The sequence below is a fragment of the Abramis brama genome (genome assembly GCF_963993115.1).
Source record: "Abramis brama genome assembly, chromosome: 19".
In the NCBI taxonomy this organism is placed as follows: domain Eukaryota; kingdom Metazoa; phylum Chordata; class Actinopteri; order Cypriniformes; family Leuciscidae; genus Abramis; species Abramis brama.
This window is the reverse complement of record NC_139981.1, coordinates 13,201,626-13,222,361: the sequence shown is the minus strand read 5'-3', so window position 1 is coordinate 13,222,361 and position 20,736 is coordinate 13,201,626. Positions and strand designations below refer to the sequence as shown.

Sequence of the window (20,736 nt, the reverse complement as noted above, 5' to 3'; positions counted from 1 at the left end):
TAGGAAATTCTTTAACTCTTGTGTCTGGGGGCAATTTAGTCCATTGCCATTCCTTTAGAAGACATTTAAAAATCCTGATATTTAAATTGCATCCTCAGAAGCCAGAGGTTATGTACAATTTACACATTCTTCCTGACATGATTTTGATCAGATTTTTGTATTTTTATTATTTACACACTTTCTGCTACGGGGGTTATTTCATGTATGTTATATGTGCAGCAGCAGCATGTCTCACGTGCTCACAGAATTATGTCTGTGAATGTATTGGAAGTAGCAAGTCTCTGTACTTGGGCCCTGTCCCAAATGGCACCCTATAAGCACTCGTGGTCTTCCTACGAGTCCACACTTTCGTGACGTAATGCCGCTTTGACTGTCGGGAAGAAGTCTGCTGCGGAGTCTGCAGAGCATCCTTCTGAGGCTTAAAATGACAAATGGGACACCCTACGGTCTCACGGACTTAACGGACATGCGCACGCGGCAGCCATTGTAAGTCCACAAGACCGAAAGTGCATATGAAGTGTGCCATTTGGGACAGGGCCTTGCTCTCCGCAGCAGCAGCGTAGCAGATCTATTCTGCCAAGACCAAATACATTAACATTGCTATATCCATTACCATGCCAATCGAGAGTTGTCATGACAGACCTGTGATTGATTGCTTTACATGTCAGTCACATGGCTCTTGTCTAAATTGATGGTTCTTGGCCATAAGCGGCTGTAATGGACCCTTTTCACATTTCCCAGAAGTACATGGGAAATCATAGCAAATACATTAGCTCCAACACTGTAAAAAGTGAATAGTTGGATCAATTTAAAAAAATTACTTCAATTGGTAACACCTAAAGAAATTAAGTTTACTCAACTTAAATTATCACGTTTTTCATGATAAAAATGACGTGTTACCAATTGAAGTAATTTTTTTAAGTTGATCCAACTATTCACTTTTTACAGTGAACGGTGTAACGAAAAATCCGCTATTGCTTTCCCATGACTCCAAAAGGGAAAGAGACAGATTATGGCAGTCAGAAGCAGAGTTATTTTATTATCCTACTATTAATCTTTTTAAATAATATTTTGAATGAACTTTTTATTTTTTTATTTTGAGGTTTAATTTTAGTTAAAGGTAATTTTTGGTAATTTTGTTATGTTTTTGTCATTTTTATTAGATTCAGTTTTTTATGTATGTCTATATAGTTTTAATTATTTTCATTTAATATTTTAAATTAATATATTAATTTTTTTTTTAATTAATTTTAGCTTTAGTTATTTTAGTATTTATTTTATTTTATTTTTATTTCAGTTAACATTTCACTAATGATAAGTAGCCCAAGAAACAAGATTTTTTTTTTTTTTATAGGTTTAATTATTATTTTTTGGTTAACTTTAATAACAGTCAAAGAAGAGAGAAATATCTCAAATTTACAGTCTTTGGTAATTTCATTTATATTTTTGTTATTTAATGGAAGGGTACACAAAGAATGGTGATACATGTTTTTTTGTTTGTTTGTTTTTTTCAATTATCAGGCCTTCTTTACATTTTGTAGGTAAATGCATAATATACAGTCATGGGACCTAGAATTCATGGTTACAGTCCAGGTCCCTAATTCTTTCCACACATGAAACTATTCAAATTTTAATTGGATGCGTTTTTGTTAATTAATTAGGCCTACTTACAAAGTTAAAAATTAATACATTTTATAGATAGATTTAATAAAATACTAATAAGTAAGCCGGCCAAAAGACATAGTGTGTGCACAATATAAGCCAGTAGGCTATACACATTAGGTTACATAAATGTGTACATTAGCGGAAAGTGAGCATATTTTTCCATGACTTCAGAAAAAAGAACGTAACACTACTATAATAATAGGTTTTGTCAGACTCAGATCTGCAGAATGAACCAAACAATGATTCTTCGATGCATCTTGATTTACAGGCGATGGATGTCCCCACCCCCAACCCTCCTCCGCCCGCGTCTCTGTGGAGCGTGATTGGATTAAAGTCGGTTACCCTTTCCCCTCTAACCCGGTGATGCTGGCTGTTTCCTGCTTCTTCTTCTGTCCAACAACCGCTGCTGCTGGTGAATTCGTGTTAGTTGAGCGCTGTAGCCACAGCGAGACGCAGAACGTGGACGTCAGTGGCTTTTCACGGCACAAACCCCGAGTCAGCCACTGTATTATCCCATCCAAAATCACAGCAATGCGCAGGAAATCTAGGATATTATTATGTTTTGCTGTGCTTTGGGTTCTTGGCATAGCATATTATTTCTATTCGGGGACAACGCTGAGTCGAAAGGTAGGTTTTTCCTTTCGCTGCTTTCTTCGTGTTTCATGCTGCTGGATCGGCGCAAATATAAGTTGTTTGGGGGGTGATTGTTTCGAGATATTTCGTTTGCGGTTGAATGAGGAAAAAACAGTCACTACGGCGATAGAGAAGACGAGAGAATCACACACGTTTAAATAGCCAAAGTCTATTGAGGGGACTCGCAAAGATAGTGTTATCGCTATACGTGCTGTGATTTAACTGCGAGACTATCAAATAACCCGTTTGGTTAAACTGAATTAAAAGCCTATGATGTTATGCTTCTTTCTAAAGGCGTATGTATTCCGGAGTCGTTTTAAATGCTTTGTTACGCCGATTTTCTTTAGGGGCGAGAGGGACGTTGATTGGCTATACAAACATGAGTAACTTAACCTGTATCATATGTTACTTTACAAAACGTTACTATACAAACTGTTCATGATTATGCTATAAGCTATGAGCAGTTTGTATAGTATTTGTAATGTTACAAGGTAGTGTTAAAGGCAAGCTACATTTAATTCATGGGTTAGTTCCGTTTATCACATTTGAGAGCTAATATTTAGTCTGGAACTTTTTTTTTTATTACTGGTTGTGACTCGTGGCGATTATGATTCTTCTGAGAGATTCAAGTACGTTCAGTGAAAGATTCGTTCAGAACCTTCAGTGACGCTTTCTGCTGTTTACGTCGTTACTCCAGTAGGTGGCGTCACAATGGAGTACCTATGTATTTGTGTGTTGTGAGTCGTTGAATCGTTCGCTATCAAAATAAGAAACTCCGAAGTGGAGTGATATTCAGTACAACAGCACAGCTGTTAGCACTATTGTAATATGTTTTTTTTTTTTTTTACTACAAATCTGTAGTAATTTATATTTATTAACAAATATTTGTCCCGTTTGTATCAATCTTATTTTCAATTCAAGTAGGGAAGCTGTTATTTTAGCTGTACTAAAACAGTCGGTTGTGCACTGTTAATTTTCTATAGCAGCTTATAAATCAGAATTATAACATTAACAGGAAATAACCTGCTTCTGCATTGATAAACAAGGTGGATATACAAATCGGGACTGTCGTAATATAAAGTGTGTAATCTTTCAAATTTCCAATTTCGTGCATTTACATTAAGTTTTGATCCCTAAAGCTGCATGTCTGGATTCCATTAATCATCACTTTGACAGTGTGTGCATCTTGCACTTTTGAGTGAGGGTGGTATACCATGAAGCCACACTTTTTAGTAACATACCATCTGGTCTCGAAGGATGTTTGCTGAAATTCCTTCGCTCACAGGCAAATATTCAGCTTGTGTGCGTCCCTTTATACTGAGTGACGCACACTGTCTTGAGGTTTTGTTGTGTTTCGTGTTTTGTTTCCATAGCCGTCCATCAGCCGCACTAATTCAACTCATTTTCTGGTATGAGTGCATTTGATATTGTGATCAAGGCACAATGAGGTGAATGGACCACTGCACATTTGGGAATTGCTCCCTTTTGGCACATTACTGAATGTAATGCTATTGTTTGTAGTGTATCAATCACAGTTTGTTGTTCACAAGTCGTTATTGTCCTATAAGTTGTACTGCAGACCTAGTGAAACGTTGTGTTTTGTATGCATGGCTGAAATGGCAACATGCTGGACTTTAAAGACTTTGCTGCTTAACTACCACTTTCTCTACTGGTTTATTACAGTTTTATCAATAACCTCGTAATGTATGAAGACGGCTGCTTGTGGATTTGTTTTTTAAGCGTCATGTAGTGTAGCATAAGCAAGTGGATGAACAGCTGGTTAGTGCTCCTTCATCTGGCTCATGGCACTTCACATTCAATCCCTCTCTTTGTTGAACAAGACATCGATGCTGCTGTTGTGCACAGCTTGTGTTCATTCATATCCTTAAAATTACTCAATGAATTAATTTTATTGAAGAGTTTAAATTGACATGACCTTTGCCTTGTCCTTTTATTTCTGTGAGAACTGTGCTAGTTACGCAATAGATTTTAAACAGATGTCAAAGATCGCGTCTCAGCGAGGAAATGAGTTCCCGCAACCAGCGAGGGTGGACGACAGCCTCGGGATGGCGGCGGGGTTGTACAGATGCTCATGCAAGTTACGCAAGGGTCGGATTCTGAATGTTTTCTCTTTCGGCTTGGTTTTGGGAGCCGGGGCTGCTCTAGGATGCGGGCGGGATAGGGAAACAGGGGGCTTTTATCTCCACTGGGAAATGCGTTTGATCTGATATGTGCTCCACAACACAATTATTGACATGCTGATTGTTCTGCCCTTGTTGGCAGGATTACAGTGGCGGTGCTGGGATGGGGCCGTACTGCTTTCACTCACTTGTTCAAATCAAAGCTTGTTAACATCAGGATGAACCAAAGTGCATGACAGGTTCGGTCAGCTCTCACAAAGCTGTGTGGCGCCTTCCTTTTTTTCTTTGTTTCTCCCTTTGATAACCAGAGGAAAAATATGTAATTTGGGTCTGATGACTGTCATGCAGATGAACTTAATGTGAGGAATGAAAGCAAAGCAGTGGCCCTCCTTTTATGTGACTAGAGAGACTGTGAGTTTCTCATATTCTGATATCGTGGAGATGCTCGGCTAAATAGTGCTGTGAATTTTGAGCTAAATAGGGAATGCCAGAGAGCTCCTATAACGCCTTGTGTCCTAAACAATTTTGCATGGAAGAAAGCCCTGGACGTTGATATATGAGGTTACGTTTTACTCACCAGAGGGTGAATTGGGTTTAAATTTGATGGGCATTATATTTGAAAGCTTCTTTGGCTTTATCTCTTCCATGAGATATGTCTGTGCAAAAAATCTGCAGCCTTAAAAGTATGATGCTTTTGTAGTTCTTTGCCATGGGATGTTTTTCTATACCTCTTATCTACCAGCTGAGCTTCAAAAGACCTCAATATTTTTTATGGTTGCTTTTAAGTTGGCAACCGGATTTCATGAGATTAGCCTATGTTTTGTCATCTTGTTGAATCAGCTGAGTTTAATTCCAGAGGTTAAATCAGGGCCTTATGTTTTAAACATGAACTAGTTACAAAATAAACTGTAAGTGTTCCTCATAATGTTTTCTCCTTTGATATGAGCCGACGATCATGTGAGACGCGTTGCTTTTTATGGCCTGACCTTTGACAGGGACATGGTTGTATATGTATCCTCCATAAAGGATTTAAAGACTTTTAAAGAGACTCTTCTGTAACTTTGGATATAGGATAATTGATAACTGAGTGACCTCAGTGGTCAAAGGTCTTGGACTTGCAGAGTTTATGACCATGGAATTCCTCTGTCTCTGTCCGCTCTGTTTCTACCAGATGGAGGCAAGGGCTTTAGCTGAAATAGTGAGAGTGAATAGGCAAGATTTAAAGGGATAGTTCACTTTGAAATTTAATTTTGGTATGTTTTAGCTTACCTCAAGGGCATCCAAGATGTAGGTGTCTTTTTTTCCGCAGTAGTTTCAATTTTGATATTTTTAGGTCAAACCATTCTTGTCTGTCAGTCATATAATGCAGGTCTATGGTCACTGTCTCAAAGAGCATGCACAGAGTCCAAATTAAAACAATTCCCCGTCGTCCAAATTAAACAATTCCCCATCGTAAGTACACATTGATGGCCTGAGACACGAAACGAGCGGTTTGTGTGAGAAAACGAACAGTATTTATATCGTTTTTACCTCTTGTACACAGCCACGTCCAAGTGATCTGAGGGCGCGCGCGCATCCTGGTGTGTGACGTGTGCGCAGACTGGTGCATAGATAGATATACACTAGATGTCGCCTTAAATACATTCGTTCCAATGAACTGCCGTAGACAAGGCGACATCTAGTGTATATATCTATGCACCAGTCTGCGTACACGTCAGATCAGATCACTTGGACGTGGCTGTGTACAAGAGGTAAAAACGATATAAATACTGTTCTTTTTCTCACACAAACTGCTCGTTTCGTGTCTTAGGCCATCAATGTGTACTTACGATGGGGAATTGTTTAATTTGGACGACGGGGAATTGTTTTAATTTGGACTCTGTGCATGCTCTTTGAGACAGTGACCATAGACCTGCATTATATGACTGACAGACAAGAACGGTTTGACCTAAAAATATCAAAATTGAAACTACTGTGGAAAAAAAGACACCTACATCTTGGATGCCCTTGAGGTAAGCTAAAACATACCAAAATTTAATTTCAAAGCGAACTATCCCTTTAAATGAGTTTTTTTGGAAGGCCTGTGGTTAATAGAAGCTCAAGATATTTTCTTGTTTTATTCTATGCCCCACTCACGAGATTTGTCAGAATCTTAGTGGTGGTGATGTTAAAGTAATGCGACTGGTGTAGTTCATTTATAGCCTAACTTTTTGGTCTGTTTGTTTGCTTGTTACTTCTAGTGATTTGTTTTTAGGCTTCAATTCATACATTTGTGAGGATTATTTTGATGAACAAAACGTGCATACATTTTTGTTGGTCACAGAACTTATTTTCTGCAAAAATTTCCAACGGAAAATCCTATTGGCTTTTTGTCTTGAGACCCTTGGTGCTAAATTTGATTTTTTTTTTTATGATTAGGCCTATATTTTATTGAGCATGCTCATTTCCACTATATTGTTATATTTTAGATTTACATTTTTACAATAATTTATTGCTTCCTTAAGGATAATTTTTATTTGATAACTTTTAAATGTGATTTTGAGTTCCAACTCCAAGATATTAAAGTCATTCCTTTTTTAAAAAAAAAAATGAAATGCAGCACTTAAAAAAAAAATTAAATATTGCATTAGAAGACATGAAGCACAGTGAATACTTTTGAAGTATTGTCTTGTCTAAAGATTCAACATTTTTTATTGAGGTCTTTGGCATCGGAAATGAATTTTCTGTAATATTTGGTTAGATAAAGGTCTCTGTGGGGATTTGCAGAAAGCCTTTTCAATTCTCCCACAACTGCCTGTTCTGTTAGGGAGTGAGATATGAAAGAATTAATACATCCCTGCTTACCACTTCACATTGTCAGACAATTTCTCATAATCTCTGTTCTTAGAATCATTCTTTATGCATCCGTGCTTGATTCTAGACTTGTAAACTAAAGGCACTGTTCTTTTTCTCATTAAGCAGCTCTTTCCTGGTTGTTTTTAGATGATAATTGAGTGAACAGGAAGAGGAATGAAAACGTGGGTTCCAGTTCAGTCTCACCCAAAGGCTTGTCAGCACGCTGGCCGTGAGCCAGGAGGAAGTGATGCAGGAATTGCAAAATCCATCAGAAAATAGAATGAAATATGCACTAGCAAAAGAAAATGAAGTTTAAAAACATGAACTTGCATCTATTGACAACTTAACTTCCAAAGGGTCTGCAAATATTACATGAAGGTGGAAAACGGCAAGCCTGTTTACCCAAAGAGACAATGTCTAGGGAAATGTATCTCCAGCTGAATATGAATAAATCGATTATCCTCTGCAGGGTTGTCATCTTTCTGTATTTTTCACATTTAGTTCAGTCATCAGTCTCTGCATCTCTCTGTGAAATATGTATTAGCAACTGCGAGATGTATATGAGTGCAATGCAAATGAGAAGAAATGAGCTTTTGATGTTAAGGTTCATTCATTCTTCAACAGGGTTTAGTTACTGGATATTCCCCTTGTGGCAACTCCATGACATCATTCTCTGATGTTATCTTTTATGATTAACACCGCCAGCCGCCTCATTCGTCCATCGAGACCTAGATACCAGTGATTTTCACATTTTGTAGGGATGTTTGTAGGAAACAAAAATCAAATGTTTGGGTAAAAAAATCAATGTTTGGGTTATTTTGTTGGTAAATTATTGTGTAGTCCAAGTAATAGAAGTGTAAGGTTCCCTTGAACACAATTTTTGTTAGATGGACGTTGTGTTAGCGTCTGTTAAAGCATCTTGCACGACACTGCGTTCTAATAATGCAGCACTTAAGGTAAAAAGTTAAAAACACACCTTTAGACCCCTCAATTGTTATATGCCAGCTATAAACATTTTAATTTATTTTATTTTTATTCAAATTAGTATGAATACAGCTTTTATGACCTTATATCAATTGAGAGACTTGCATGAGATAGGCCTATTTATCTTTTAAAAACGTATTTCATACAGCAGTTCATTATAATGAATTGAAGGAAAAATGTTGCTTAGTAATGGAGAATAGGTAAAAGAAACTAAGATACACACTTTCACTTTTTTTTTTATAATTATGTTTATTGAATTTTTCACCCCCCCCCCCCCCCCCCGCCCCCTCCCGAAAAAAAACAAAACACTTAGATTTTTATATAAAACAGGACCATACTATAATAAGGCAGATTTGTGAAAAGAAAAATAGCCACTTTTTATTTTTAACCTAAAATTTAAAACATTGCGTCAACAACACTTTACAAAATGATTGCCCTTCATCTTTAGACTTTTTAGTACTGTTGTCAAATTTAACATTCTTGTGTTGTGATAAACATCTCTTTGTATCAGCTTTAGTTTTATCACTCTTCTGCTCCATCATATCCAAGACATAACAAAAACTGAGTGCTTGTACTTGATAAGCACTCACTGGCTAAAGCTTTTCGAGATATCTGTGGTGAAAATTTAGACATGTTTTTGAGCCTAGGTTCCCACCAGGCAATCTTGGAAAGTATGGAAAGCAGAGGGTATGGAGCTCATGAAGGAAATGTCTGTATTCTCTGAAGGCAGATGTAACTCATGATTTTCTTGCGTAAGAAACCAACACCACAGCAGAGAGTCTATAGGGTAATAAAAAAAATCATACTTTTTTTTTCTTTCTGAGGATATTTGTCCAGTGGTGCCAGGTGGACTGTATATGTGCTGTTTGCATCTTCAAATTATCTTTCTGATGGAGTAGATGTAACATATTAAACAGTACAGTAACAGTCTAACTTAAAGATATATTTTAAGATCAGGAATCACTGTGGCTATTTAGAAGATTTCGCCACAAGAGCAACATAATCCCCCTCTGTCCTTTGAAATAGAGATGAATATCAAATGCAGTAAAGTGTGTCTCATTGTTCCCAGCGTTCAAGCCTAAAGGCAGCTCTCTCACAGCTAGAATGCGAGGACTTCAAAAGACCCATGTAAAATAACCCCCCTTAATGCAGTTAATTATTTCACTTAAAATCATGGAAAATATTCCTGATTTCATTGTCTATGTTCTTAGTGGTGCTGTGGTGATGCTTGTAATGACGATGTGATTTAGAGAAGCGTTATTCATTGTTATATAGGGATTCACAATATAGATACACCTTATCGGTTATTAATTTCTCTGAAATATTTGTATTTATTGTTTGTTTATTTATTTATTTATCAGTATTGGTTGATACCCTATTGGATATTTATTGGTTAATTTTTGGTTTGTTCGGCCTATTTTAATATTTAAATTACTTTTGCCATCATCTTCCATTTAATTAAAGGGATAATAACGATAGATCAGTAATGATGTGTTTGTGCATTAATTAATTTATTGGACAAAGTATAACACCAATAAACTTTAATTGTTACTTTGAAATGTGTAAACTCTATATCACACTCTATAATACCAAACTAATCATTAAATTATATATATTATTATGAGGACTTATCTATCGATTGTACATTTAGAAATACAATTAATATTTATTATCATGTTGAGATGCCAAAATATTTAGTGTATTTATTAAATACACTTGTAGCATTTATTGTACACTTTTTTTTTCTTTTCTTTTTTTTTTAGACAAAATATTATAGATTTATTGTATTGTACATTTGTTTTCATTTTGAATGGCAATCCTTAAAATTGAGTTTTTCCCCACAGTCACTGTTTATGGAAACCAGTAACACATCCTAAGCTTGAACATCCGCTTTGTGTCTACGGCAGACACATATGCTCTGTCAGCTTGTTTGAAATATCATAGCATAGTTTCCCACATGGATTAAACAAAGATAGTCTATGAGCGCCGAGCAGTCAGAGTTGTTTAGACGACATGTAAGGGCCCGGTTCTTCATGTATCGAGACATATACACTAATGGGAAAACACTGAGAATATTGCCAGAGGCCATGAACGTGTTGAAGACGAGGTTTTCCTAGCCAAGTGCTTCCAGGCTGTTTGCCACCTCGGCATCTCGAAGAGACCAACAGACCAATGGAATTACAGCCATATAATTTTAATGGGGTTTTTGAATAGCCTCCAGTGATGTTTCATCATCTCAGCGTAAGACTTTACAAAGCTGCTGATTAAAAGCTACTTTTGTACCATGGAAAGCTACGTACACACCTTGCACTAAAAATGCACTTAAATACACAACCCTAAAGTAAATTTTAGGGTAAATTTCTCCTCACAAAAAGTAATACTGTCATTGTGCTTAAGATATTTAGGGCTTTCTGATCCAGTAACAAATGATGCACAATTTCAGAAAAGCACGTGATGTTTCTTTTAAAATACTTAGCCAGTGGAAAAACTACATCAGAGCGACGCCAACTATGTGACTGGTGAGCTGGTAGCAGTTATTCTCACCAGATGTTTGGTCTGTTTAACAGCTTAACTGCCAGCCGGTGTTCACTTTATTTGCTTCACAACTTCATTTCGGCCTACGGGGCATGTGGTAGAAGAGCAAGTCACCAGAAACAAGATTGAGCCACAGGAAGTCACCATCCGCGATGACTGACAGAAATCAACTGCAGCGGTGGACTTGATTCACTGAAGCCCAGCTAGTTTTGTCAGCTTGCACGTGCCTCTTGTAGCCTGATTGAAAGCATTTATCGAGAATGGCTTTCCATTTTTCAGAGCAATCCCTCAACTTGTTCAGTGCGAGATGGAGAGCAGCTAAGTGCCTGCACAGATGCACTGTATAACTGATGTGATGTTTGAACTAAATTGCCTTCACTGATGCCACAGTGTATAATTTAACCCATACAATTTAGTCTGAAATTCTTCTGCACCAGATTTCAAACTAAATCGAGAATGCAGCAGTGTAATCATTCTCGTGGCTTTGTAAAGCTCAAAGCATCAATTACATACTAATTAACATGCAGTGGAGGGCAGACGGTGCTCAGGAACTGCTGACTGCGGTCCCTTGTCTTTCAGCCTGATGTTACCTTTCATGCATATGCAACCAAAGACTCCAGAGAATTTTAGCCCTGTCATTTCAAAGACCGAAGATGAGAAACTTTTTGAGTTTTTTTTCTTTCTTTTTTTCTTGCATATTCCTTAGACTCTCAAGGGTAATTGTGTTAATTGTTGTGACTAGTTAATTAAGCATGAAAGGCCTGTAAGTGCGTTTACATACAAAATCTGACCAATGGGGATCTTATACTTGCCAACTTTGTAAATGGTTACTGAGAAAAACTAGGCATCGTGTATAAACCACTGACGGTCACACACAGACTTTTAGGTTGTTTCAAACACAACAAACTCACACAGAAACAACTTGTTGCTAGGAGACTGTGTTCTTAAATCGGCTCAAAATATCAAACGTTTGATATAATATCTTCTGACTTGATGGAATCAGAGTCTGAAGCAAAAAAATTGTATACATTATACACTCCACGTGAAAGCTGTCAACACCGACTGCCTTACATTTGAAGACTGGCTCTGACTTTCGGCAGTTAACGTAAACTCCTTCAGACTAAATTGGTGCAAAAAAATTTGTGTAGTCTGTTCCAGCCTTAAAACAGTAATTTGTTTTGTGAACACTTTGGTGTTTCTTCTGTGTGAATACAAAAGAAGGTAGTATGAAGAATTTTTTTTCCAATAAAATTAAAGTCAATAGGGTTGTTTTAAACCCCAAATTGTCTTTTGTCTTCCACAGAAGAAAGTCAGTCATACAGTTTAGGAATGACGAAAGGGTGAGCAAATGATGACATCCTTAAAACTATCCCTTAAAACGAAAGTATTGACTGATCTTTTCTTCCATGTCTGTGACAGATTGTTAGAGAGTTAAGTTTATAAGTCCGAAATGATTGTAGAAGTCTGGCATATTTAGTTAATGTTGATTAAGAACGCATCATCTTTCTGCAAGTAGCTTGGTTGGGCTGCGTGTGGTGTGCAACTTATATAAGGGCAGTGGTGTTGAGTCTGACCGCAGAGTTTGAATGTTGTGTTTACAAACGGTAACTGAAAATCCTGCATAGCGCACCTTTAAGAATGTAGGTTTATTATATCTGCGTATATGCAAACATATGTCTTTCCACTAATAAATCTTCTTCTTGCATGTTTTGACCATGAGCTGAAGGTTTGTTAATTCGGTAGGCTTAGTTAGTCCTGTTGCATTTAAATGAGCAGGCTCTCATTTGGATATCTTGTTCAATGCGACGCCAGCTTTGCTTTTAGGGAGGTGTGGCAGAGGTTCACTGCTTATCGAATTATTTGCAGGCACACCCTGAGCCTCTGCCAGGTCTGTGGCTTCCAACCAATAAACCATTTGGCTTGGTCTTGCTGGTCTCTGTGTTTTTTTTAAACTGTGCCTGAGGGCTCTGACTGTCCCTCAAACCTGTCCTGTTTAGTTCATTTACATACCTTTTTTAATGAAAGGTGAACATCTGTGCTGTGAGTCATCCCACCTGGTCCAGATCAGTGAAGGACACAAGCTGATTCAAAGAAAATTAGTTCTTTATTGCTTTTGAATTTGAAGTCCTTGATGTGTGATGGAGGTTTGTTTTCTGGGTTCAAAAAGTTTGGCAAATTTGACATATAAAGTCGATTTACTAAACTCGAGTTCATGTGTAGAGGCCCTGGTGATACTTCGAGCAAAGTTTCATGTTGTGTCGAGCCTCCTTAGTGTTTTAACAATAGTGATTTTGAAACTTGATCAAACTTAAAAGTGGCGTTCCATTCTAATTATGCTTTTAAACTGAAGTTTGCCTCGGGTAGATTAACAAAAAGACCCTAGGTTGCATTTTGGCGAGAGTTACGCTTTAAGACAAACCACTTATTCATGTTGTTGCTTCACCTCCCTTTTTGTGCAGACCCTGTGCCGTTACTGGGTTTACAGGTTTTACCAGTTATTTTGACTGACATTTCAAGTCATTTTAAATCAGACAAGGTAATGGAAACAATGAAATTGTGTTTTCATAATCTTTAAGTTTAATCAATTAAGTTTAATGATTATGCTGTACTTGTAGTGGCTAATAAACAGTTTATCTTTTCACTTTTGACTAGCTTTTAGTTTGATTGTAACTGCAGTATTTGCATTTGTTAAACTAAGCGATATGGGCCTTATTGTGTTATAATCCACATTACGCCATAAACGCTGCCGATTGAGCTTAACTTGTACTGAACCCGGAACATTAATTTAAATGATTATCAGCAAATGGATGATTTGCATGTTGATGTATCATAGTGGTAGTTTTATGGTTTTGCATTATCTTTCTTGCAGTAAGAAATGCAAGGAAATAAAATGTCATTATCATTAGTGAAATGTACTCCTTTTGTCAGTGTTGTAATTCATATTTTTGAGAATTCCCCAGGTTTGCTAATGAAGCCTTAGCATAGGGCTCAGACGGATTGGTGAAGTGATCTCTGCAGCCTCTAGATTGACAAGCCGGGCCTGCAGAGCAGCCAATTTGCACTTGTCTTCATATACAAAGTGACGGCCTCTGGACGCCCAGTGCATCTTCGCAGTCAACAGCTTCTCACCTTTTCGCACCAGTTCGCTGGCATGTCAGTAAGAGGTAGTCTAATTCTCTGACAGGATGCCTGATTTTGTTTGGCATAAATTTACTCTCTGCATAACAGGTTTCATTTCATCTTGATTGAGGTTACACTGCTGAAAAATAGGTGCCACTACACTGACAGAGAGATTGGAAAGAACTCCTCCTTCGTCTCACAAGCATCTTAAAAGGACAGGACACCCAAAAAGGAAAACTTATTTCATTTTCAGTATTAACTGTGCCTTGTGTCGTTCTAAACCTGTATATTTTTATCCCCCCCCCCCCCCTTAGTTTTGGGTGAACTGTCCACCCAACTGACTCTGAATGTCATTGCTATTATATCTATGACAGAGAGGTCAACGCACCTCTTTTATTGACAGTGTCCATAGAGTAAAAATATAGGTGACAGTTCAGGCAAAAAAATTATTTCCTAGGTAATACTGTAAGTCCATTATAGTTTTTGTGGTTTATTCAGAATTTATACTATTTGCATGCAATGCACCTTTAGTGATCTCTTCTTTGAATGACTAAAGCTATAGAAATTTGTCATGTCACTTCTCTGCTGAAATGAAACCTCTAGGGTGAAATGCATGGCATAACCTCGATGTGAGAGTGCTAACTGCCTCGCAAATTCAGTCGTGCTCAAACACCATCGGGCCACTGAAAACATGCAGCCTTTCAGTTCAAATTGTTGTCGCAAAAAAAAAAAAAAAGAAGAAATCCCATTTTTCCCCCAGCACATTTTTATGCTTTTCCTTCAAGTCATGAGTTTTGATTATTCACTTTTGAAAAAATGCTCACGTCTGCAGAATAATTACTTTCCCTGATTTGACATGCAAATAATTGTTTAGGAATGGACAAATAGCTCAGTTCAGTTGGAGGCTGTTATAGTTTCTCCATATACTTATTTATTATTTGGGAATGTTATTTGAAGAAGAATTACTTTGTGGAGAGGAACTGAGTTCTGATTTTGAACGGATAAGCCAATAATTGACAACAGATTCACTGAACATATGATCTAACTAGCATGTGTTTTACTGCTTCCTTTTAGGCGTTTCTTATGTACCAATTATGTAAAGGGACTTTTGGAGTTTTACAGAATCTCTTATGGTTGTTCTCTACATGACACAATTGGGGGCAGTAATCATTGTAGTTGAGTACTAATTGTTTCAGGGTCATGTAACCTGTCAAATAGACCAGGCACATAAATCGGCTAATATTTTGTCCCTTTTGATTAACAGGATTGGTTGATGATAACTGTTATTGCGCATATGCACATGCAACATTTATAATGGTATGTATGGTATGTATGTATGGTATGTATGCATGTACTGTCACTGATTTATTTAATATCTAAACTATATTTGTATATTAATTATATATTTATACAATTTTATTCATATTGGCCACTGTGGTCTAGGTGTCATCAGGCATTGATCACTATAAACCAGTTTCTGTACTGCCTCAGGGATCCATAATGGACTTTCCTTGATAATGTCAATGAATTTTTTTTTGTTTTCCCATTATCTCCCCTTAAGGGACATTTCTAAATACTTTTAAGTGAAAAACACTTTAAAGAATGTGGCTAAATGTATTAAAGCAATCACTAAAGAGAACCAGATTTCTTGTAATAAACAATATCTACTGCCAAAAGAATTAAACCGTAAGCCATTGAGAATAACTATTTTTATGTGTAAAGTATTTCCTTGCCCAAGCTAATAAAGAAAACAGCTTAACATTGCTTGACATTCCAAAGCAACATGAAACTAATATTTCTCTCAAACCTGAGTAGTCATAAACGCTGTCTGTATGCTAAATGATGATGTCATAATTAAAACACCAAGCTACGTTTGTCTACATTAATCCGGATAGATTTGAAAACTGAGTTTTAGTTTCAAAACGCTCTCCTTTCACACTAGCATTTTCAGGCGTTTTCCAAAAGTTTCTCATCCACACTGAAACGTCGGAAAATAGCGCATGTGTAAACCCTCATAAAAGTTCACTGAGATGATACAGACAGAACAAGTTGTCACGCAATTCTTCTGGCAGGATCATTTTATTTAGCAAAATATCTCACCATTTTCTGATGCGTCCAGTTCGCACTCACTCACCATTATATGTTTGGCCTATAACGCAACTGCTCTCATAATTTGTTTCAGGACAGCAAATGTGAGTGAATTTTCTGTCATCTTTGCAGGACTGTGATATAAAGAGTGTGCAAAGTAACATTTTAGCAACTGTGTGAAAGTGAATAGCACATAACAGGCACAATACCAGTATAAACATGAACATCTGTAGGTACAATATGCGTCACATGACTAAACGTGTCATCGTTTTCAAATACCTCCGATTTCACAGTCCACACTACAGCGCGAAAACAGTGTTTTCAAATGTATCCACTTTGGAGAGCGTTTTCAAATAGTTTTTTCTTTTTTTTATTAATAAAAACGCTGTCTCAGTGTGAACCGAAGGCCAAAACGTAAAGAAAAATATGCGTTTTCAAACGAAAATGTATTAGTGTGGACAAGGCCTAAATTTCACCTTAGAAATCTGCTACAAAGAAAAAGCATAAAGGTGCTTTCTTTGGTCAGATATTGTGTGGTTAAATTTGCAAAATGGAGGAAGTTAGCAAAACTGCGGAAATGTCTTATAACACCTTTTCACATAAAAATATGGTCTTTCTCAATTAATTATGGCATTGTTTTTTTGGCACTAGATAACAAATTATTTATAACATAACATTATAAGGAGAGTTTGAGATTAATTTTGGTGTTCCTAGACGATGGTTTATTCAGGTTAAATATGGCTTTTAACAGTTTTCTATGGAAAAATGTTAAGTTTGTGATTTGCATTGTGGTTTTTTTCCATATTAATTTGTCTGTTGACAATGCTTATGATCTGACATTCAAAAATGCCTTTTTTTATATCAGCATGCGGTCAAGCTGTTTTTTTATAACAAACTTTTATGACAGAGGCTGTTAAACACAAAAATTATTGTTTTTCTGCTTCGATTTATGGGACATTGTTATATTGACAGTAAATTTGTCCAACACAAAATCCATTTGTATTTTTCATATAAAACATTGTCCCACAATGACTCAATGACTCAATGATTGACACTTCTTATTCTGATTAGCGAGCTAAATAAAGGCCAAGTCGAAGGAAAAAGTCAGTATGTTTCACCAGATAATTCGATTTGTATGATATTATGAGTTTTGGGTCAAGAAGGTTTCAGGGTGCGTTGTATTTATTTTTGCATCCTCACTGGGTTCTCCTTGTTGGTCTTGGAAACTGGGCTTTGATTCAATCTGATTAAGTGAAATTTGATATTTAGGCAGAATGGTGAGAAGATTACCTTCCATTCTAGTTGTTTAGAGTTCTGAATTATTGAAGTACCACACCACACTGCTGCTGTGGTGCTTTTAATGACAAGTTTAGATCTCCCTTAAACTTTTTTTATGATTATAGTTCTATAAAATGATCATGTGCACAGGATATTCCTTTCCAAACCATTCCCATCAGACCATAAAATGCATTGGGCTCATCATTCAGCATCTGTTGTGCAGAACTGTACTTTATCAGTTTTCTAACACTAAACTTCTGTTGTATATTAAGCCATTTGTTCTCTGCCAACATTGACAAGCAGCACCACCTGTGTCCATGCGCAAAACTCGCCACATTCTTCCTCAGTTTTCAACTTGTTGTACAATTTTTCTCCCTTAAGTCATAGATTTTAAATGTCTGTCCAGAAATGGTAAATGTTGAAGTTAGATGGAGGCTTTTAACACCGATAGAGGGAGGGTTGTGGGTATTTTGGGCTTTGCATGAGATGTGAGCATGGCTTCCAGATTCAGCCTGAGATTTATTTTTTTATTGCATTATCACAATAAGGACCAGTTGTCGTTTGGAATAGGAAACCATAGGAAATGTTTCTCAGTTGAAGTTGTTTTTTTTTTTGTGCAGAAAATTGAGAAACTCTGCTCAGAACCCCTCAAAGGTTTTTCCATGTATGGGAAGAATGTATTTTTAGCCTACAGTTTCCCCATCCCGAAGGCTTGGAGAATGGGTGCCCCTCTCCTGGCGAATGAGGTAATCATCCTTTAATCTAACAGTAGAGTTAACAAGAATAAAACAAAAGCAGGCAAAGTGTTTTAACTCTTTCTGCCCTAAAGGCAGTGCTTTCAGACATCTAAAACTGTATTGGTGAGATCTGTAAAGCTTAAAGGAAAATTATACATGTTCAGTTGGCAAGATTGGAATTTCATTCCACACTATTTGCATATTCTGTTCTGAAACAGACAAGTGAAATGATCTAAAGGTTGAAATTTCCCAGTGCTGTTATACTAAATATCATCAGTCTTTGAACAAAGCTTGGCCAATAATAATAGAGAACCGGAACGAATTATTGTCGAAATTATGGTATATCTGGAGCTGGAAATGGGAGATTTGTTAATGGAACATGCTCTTGATCTCAAAGCTATTATGCCGAAACGCAGCGTTTTTGTCAGTCTAGGTCATGCCCTTGCCCACAGCATGACAGAGGCAAGTGTGGATGTTTAGCCTGTATATTCAGCTGTCTGCCCTCCCTCACTGGGTTAGGCATTGTTTGGGTTGTCTGGCTTTAACTTAGTGTTTCAATGTTTGGCAGTGATTTTATTTATTTGATTCTTTTTTTCCCTACAAACAGTCACAGTTTCTCCAAAACCTGGTGTCTTAGACTATATTAAGTAGAGAGTGGAATTAGAATAAGATGTGCCACTTTTTAACCTGCAATGTTGTACATTTTAAATAAAAATAGCAGTGGAAAAAAAAACGTAGCTCAGGCACCCATGGAAAAATGCGAGATATTCTCTATCTATTGAAATTCAGGAACCTCTCTAATTGGTGGTTTGCACATCGGGTCCGTAATGCGCACACAGTTCTGCTGTATTTTGCGTTACGACATTACCTAACCCGACAGAAAAGCTTTTGCTTTGTTTTTGTTTTTTTCACAGTGATAAATTGCATGTTAAGTAATTAACTAAAAAACAAAGTAATTCAATTATCAGGTAGCCTACAGAAAGAATATGTGAATGAAGATGTTTGTTTGGTTGTCAATGTATTTGTAGTCTGTGTGTTTCTCTACGCGAGACATGAATGACTTTTGTGTAATGAATTCATCAAGTGGGGGTGTACTGGTTCTGGAGGGTGGGCAGTGGGCACCCTCACCTTTTTTATGTACAGTGACAGATGCTTGCATGTAAAAAAAGTTTTTGATCCGCATTACCCATCTGATCCAGGGGGATATGAATGTTTTTTCCTTAGGCCGATCACATAGCGCCGAAAAGACAGCAGTTTCTCCCTGAAGTCGGAGGGCTTATCTAATACAGCACATCAAAGCGGCCACTTTGAGGATATTGACAGGCTAGTACATCAGTATGTAGCCGAAATACGAAATGATGGGCATCGCTGGTGGGTAAGTTCAGGTGGATGACATGCTCTGGTGGCAACCCCTCATTTTTTGGCTACGTACTGACACACTTGCCTGCCAGTTTCTTCGAAACGGCTGCTTTTAGGACCCGGGTAAGCTTTTCTTTTACTGTTAGCATTTTTAAGACAGTCTTTTTGGGCTCGCCATTTTGTAACATTACACAAACCGTATTTCTTGGCGGCAGCTTAATGAGAGTTGTTTGACTCGTATTTACACGTATTTGGCGCTCCCTATTGTTGCTGGTGTATTATTGACATGTAGACCCCTAATATAAGATGACCCCATTTTTTCCAGATGTATTTCCATTACAAGAACAAAAAAAAACAATATGGTAATGTGTCCTTGCTAAATAGTGGTATTAATTTCATTTGGGGGAAAAAACTCCAAACTCCAAACTTTTGAACTGTACATATAGTCATGTGAAAAGGAATTGAGCACAGTGTGTTGGATTGTAACGACACCCACTGACCCGTCTCCCCAACTTGAGAAATGTTGCAAAATGTAAAACCGTTTTCTCTCCCTCATGGGTGAGAAAGTTGAAGTGTGACATTAAAATTACTGCACAAGCGGCGACTCCAGCCTGAAGTACATTCACGCTCTGCCGTCTTTTCTGTAACTTATCACATGCTATCACCGTCTCCATCTGAAGCGGTTGCAGGATTTCTTTTTACCCCGAGGACCTGTTTGGCATTCAAGGCAAAGGGAGACTAATTAAACATGACTGCCTTTTTATTGTGTGAGCAGGCATCTCGTATCATGCTGCTTGAATGATCCAGTCAAAAGGAATCTCAGGCACTGTATGGGGCTTTTGCACATTTCTGTCTGCTCCTGTCCATCCGTGTACCAGTTTTTGTTAAAGACCCTGCATGTGTTGTGTTCTTTATCTGTTCTGTATTACTTTTAAAAAGTAAATTTAACTATTATAGATAGATAGATATCTAATTACGATATATTGTTTATAAAGTGTATTTTATACACAATATTTTTAACTTTTATTTTAATTTCTAAATAACCAATTACATTTTCTTGTCTGTGTTAAGAGTACTTGACTACAAAATTATTCAAAATGCCCACCCTATCCACATAAATGACTGGCAACCATGCAGTTACATGTGTAATGGCTTGTTTTGACATGTCAGAGGCAATCAATGGGAATTAAGACAGGATGTACGTCTGAACCATTGACCTAAATTATTCCCCCCCCCCCCCCCCCCCCCCCTTCTTTTTCTTCCATCTCTGCTCTGATAGATCATGTCTGCTGTCACATGTTGTTTACAACTCTGTTGCCACTGGTCAGATCTTCCCAATTTTCCAACAAGAATGCTTTTGT

At 37.2% G+C, this 20,736-nt stretch overlaps 1 protein-coding gene across 2 annotated transcripts in view; it reads left to right on the top strand.

Annotated features, from left to right (window-relative positions):
• The first annotated feature begins 2,044 nt into the window (after nt 1–2,044).
• The window catches only part of galnt2 (UDP-N-acetyl-alpha-D-galactosamine:polypeptide N-acetylgalactosaminyltransferase 2), a 79,203-nt gene continuing 60,511 nt past the window's right edge, over nt 2,045–20,736 (top strand). Inside the window, exon 1 of one of the 2 annotated variants that reach the window (XM_084092981.1) lies at nt 2,045–2,292. In XM_084092981.1, the coding sequence (XP_083949107.1) occupies nt 2,197–2,292 (96 nt within the window). In that variant the 5' untranslated portion in view covers nt 2,045–2,196. The remainder of the gene's footprint in view (nt 2,293–20,736) is intronic. The other variant, XM_084092982.1, reaches the window with a different exon arrangement.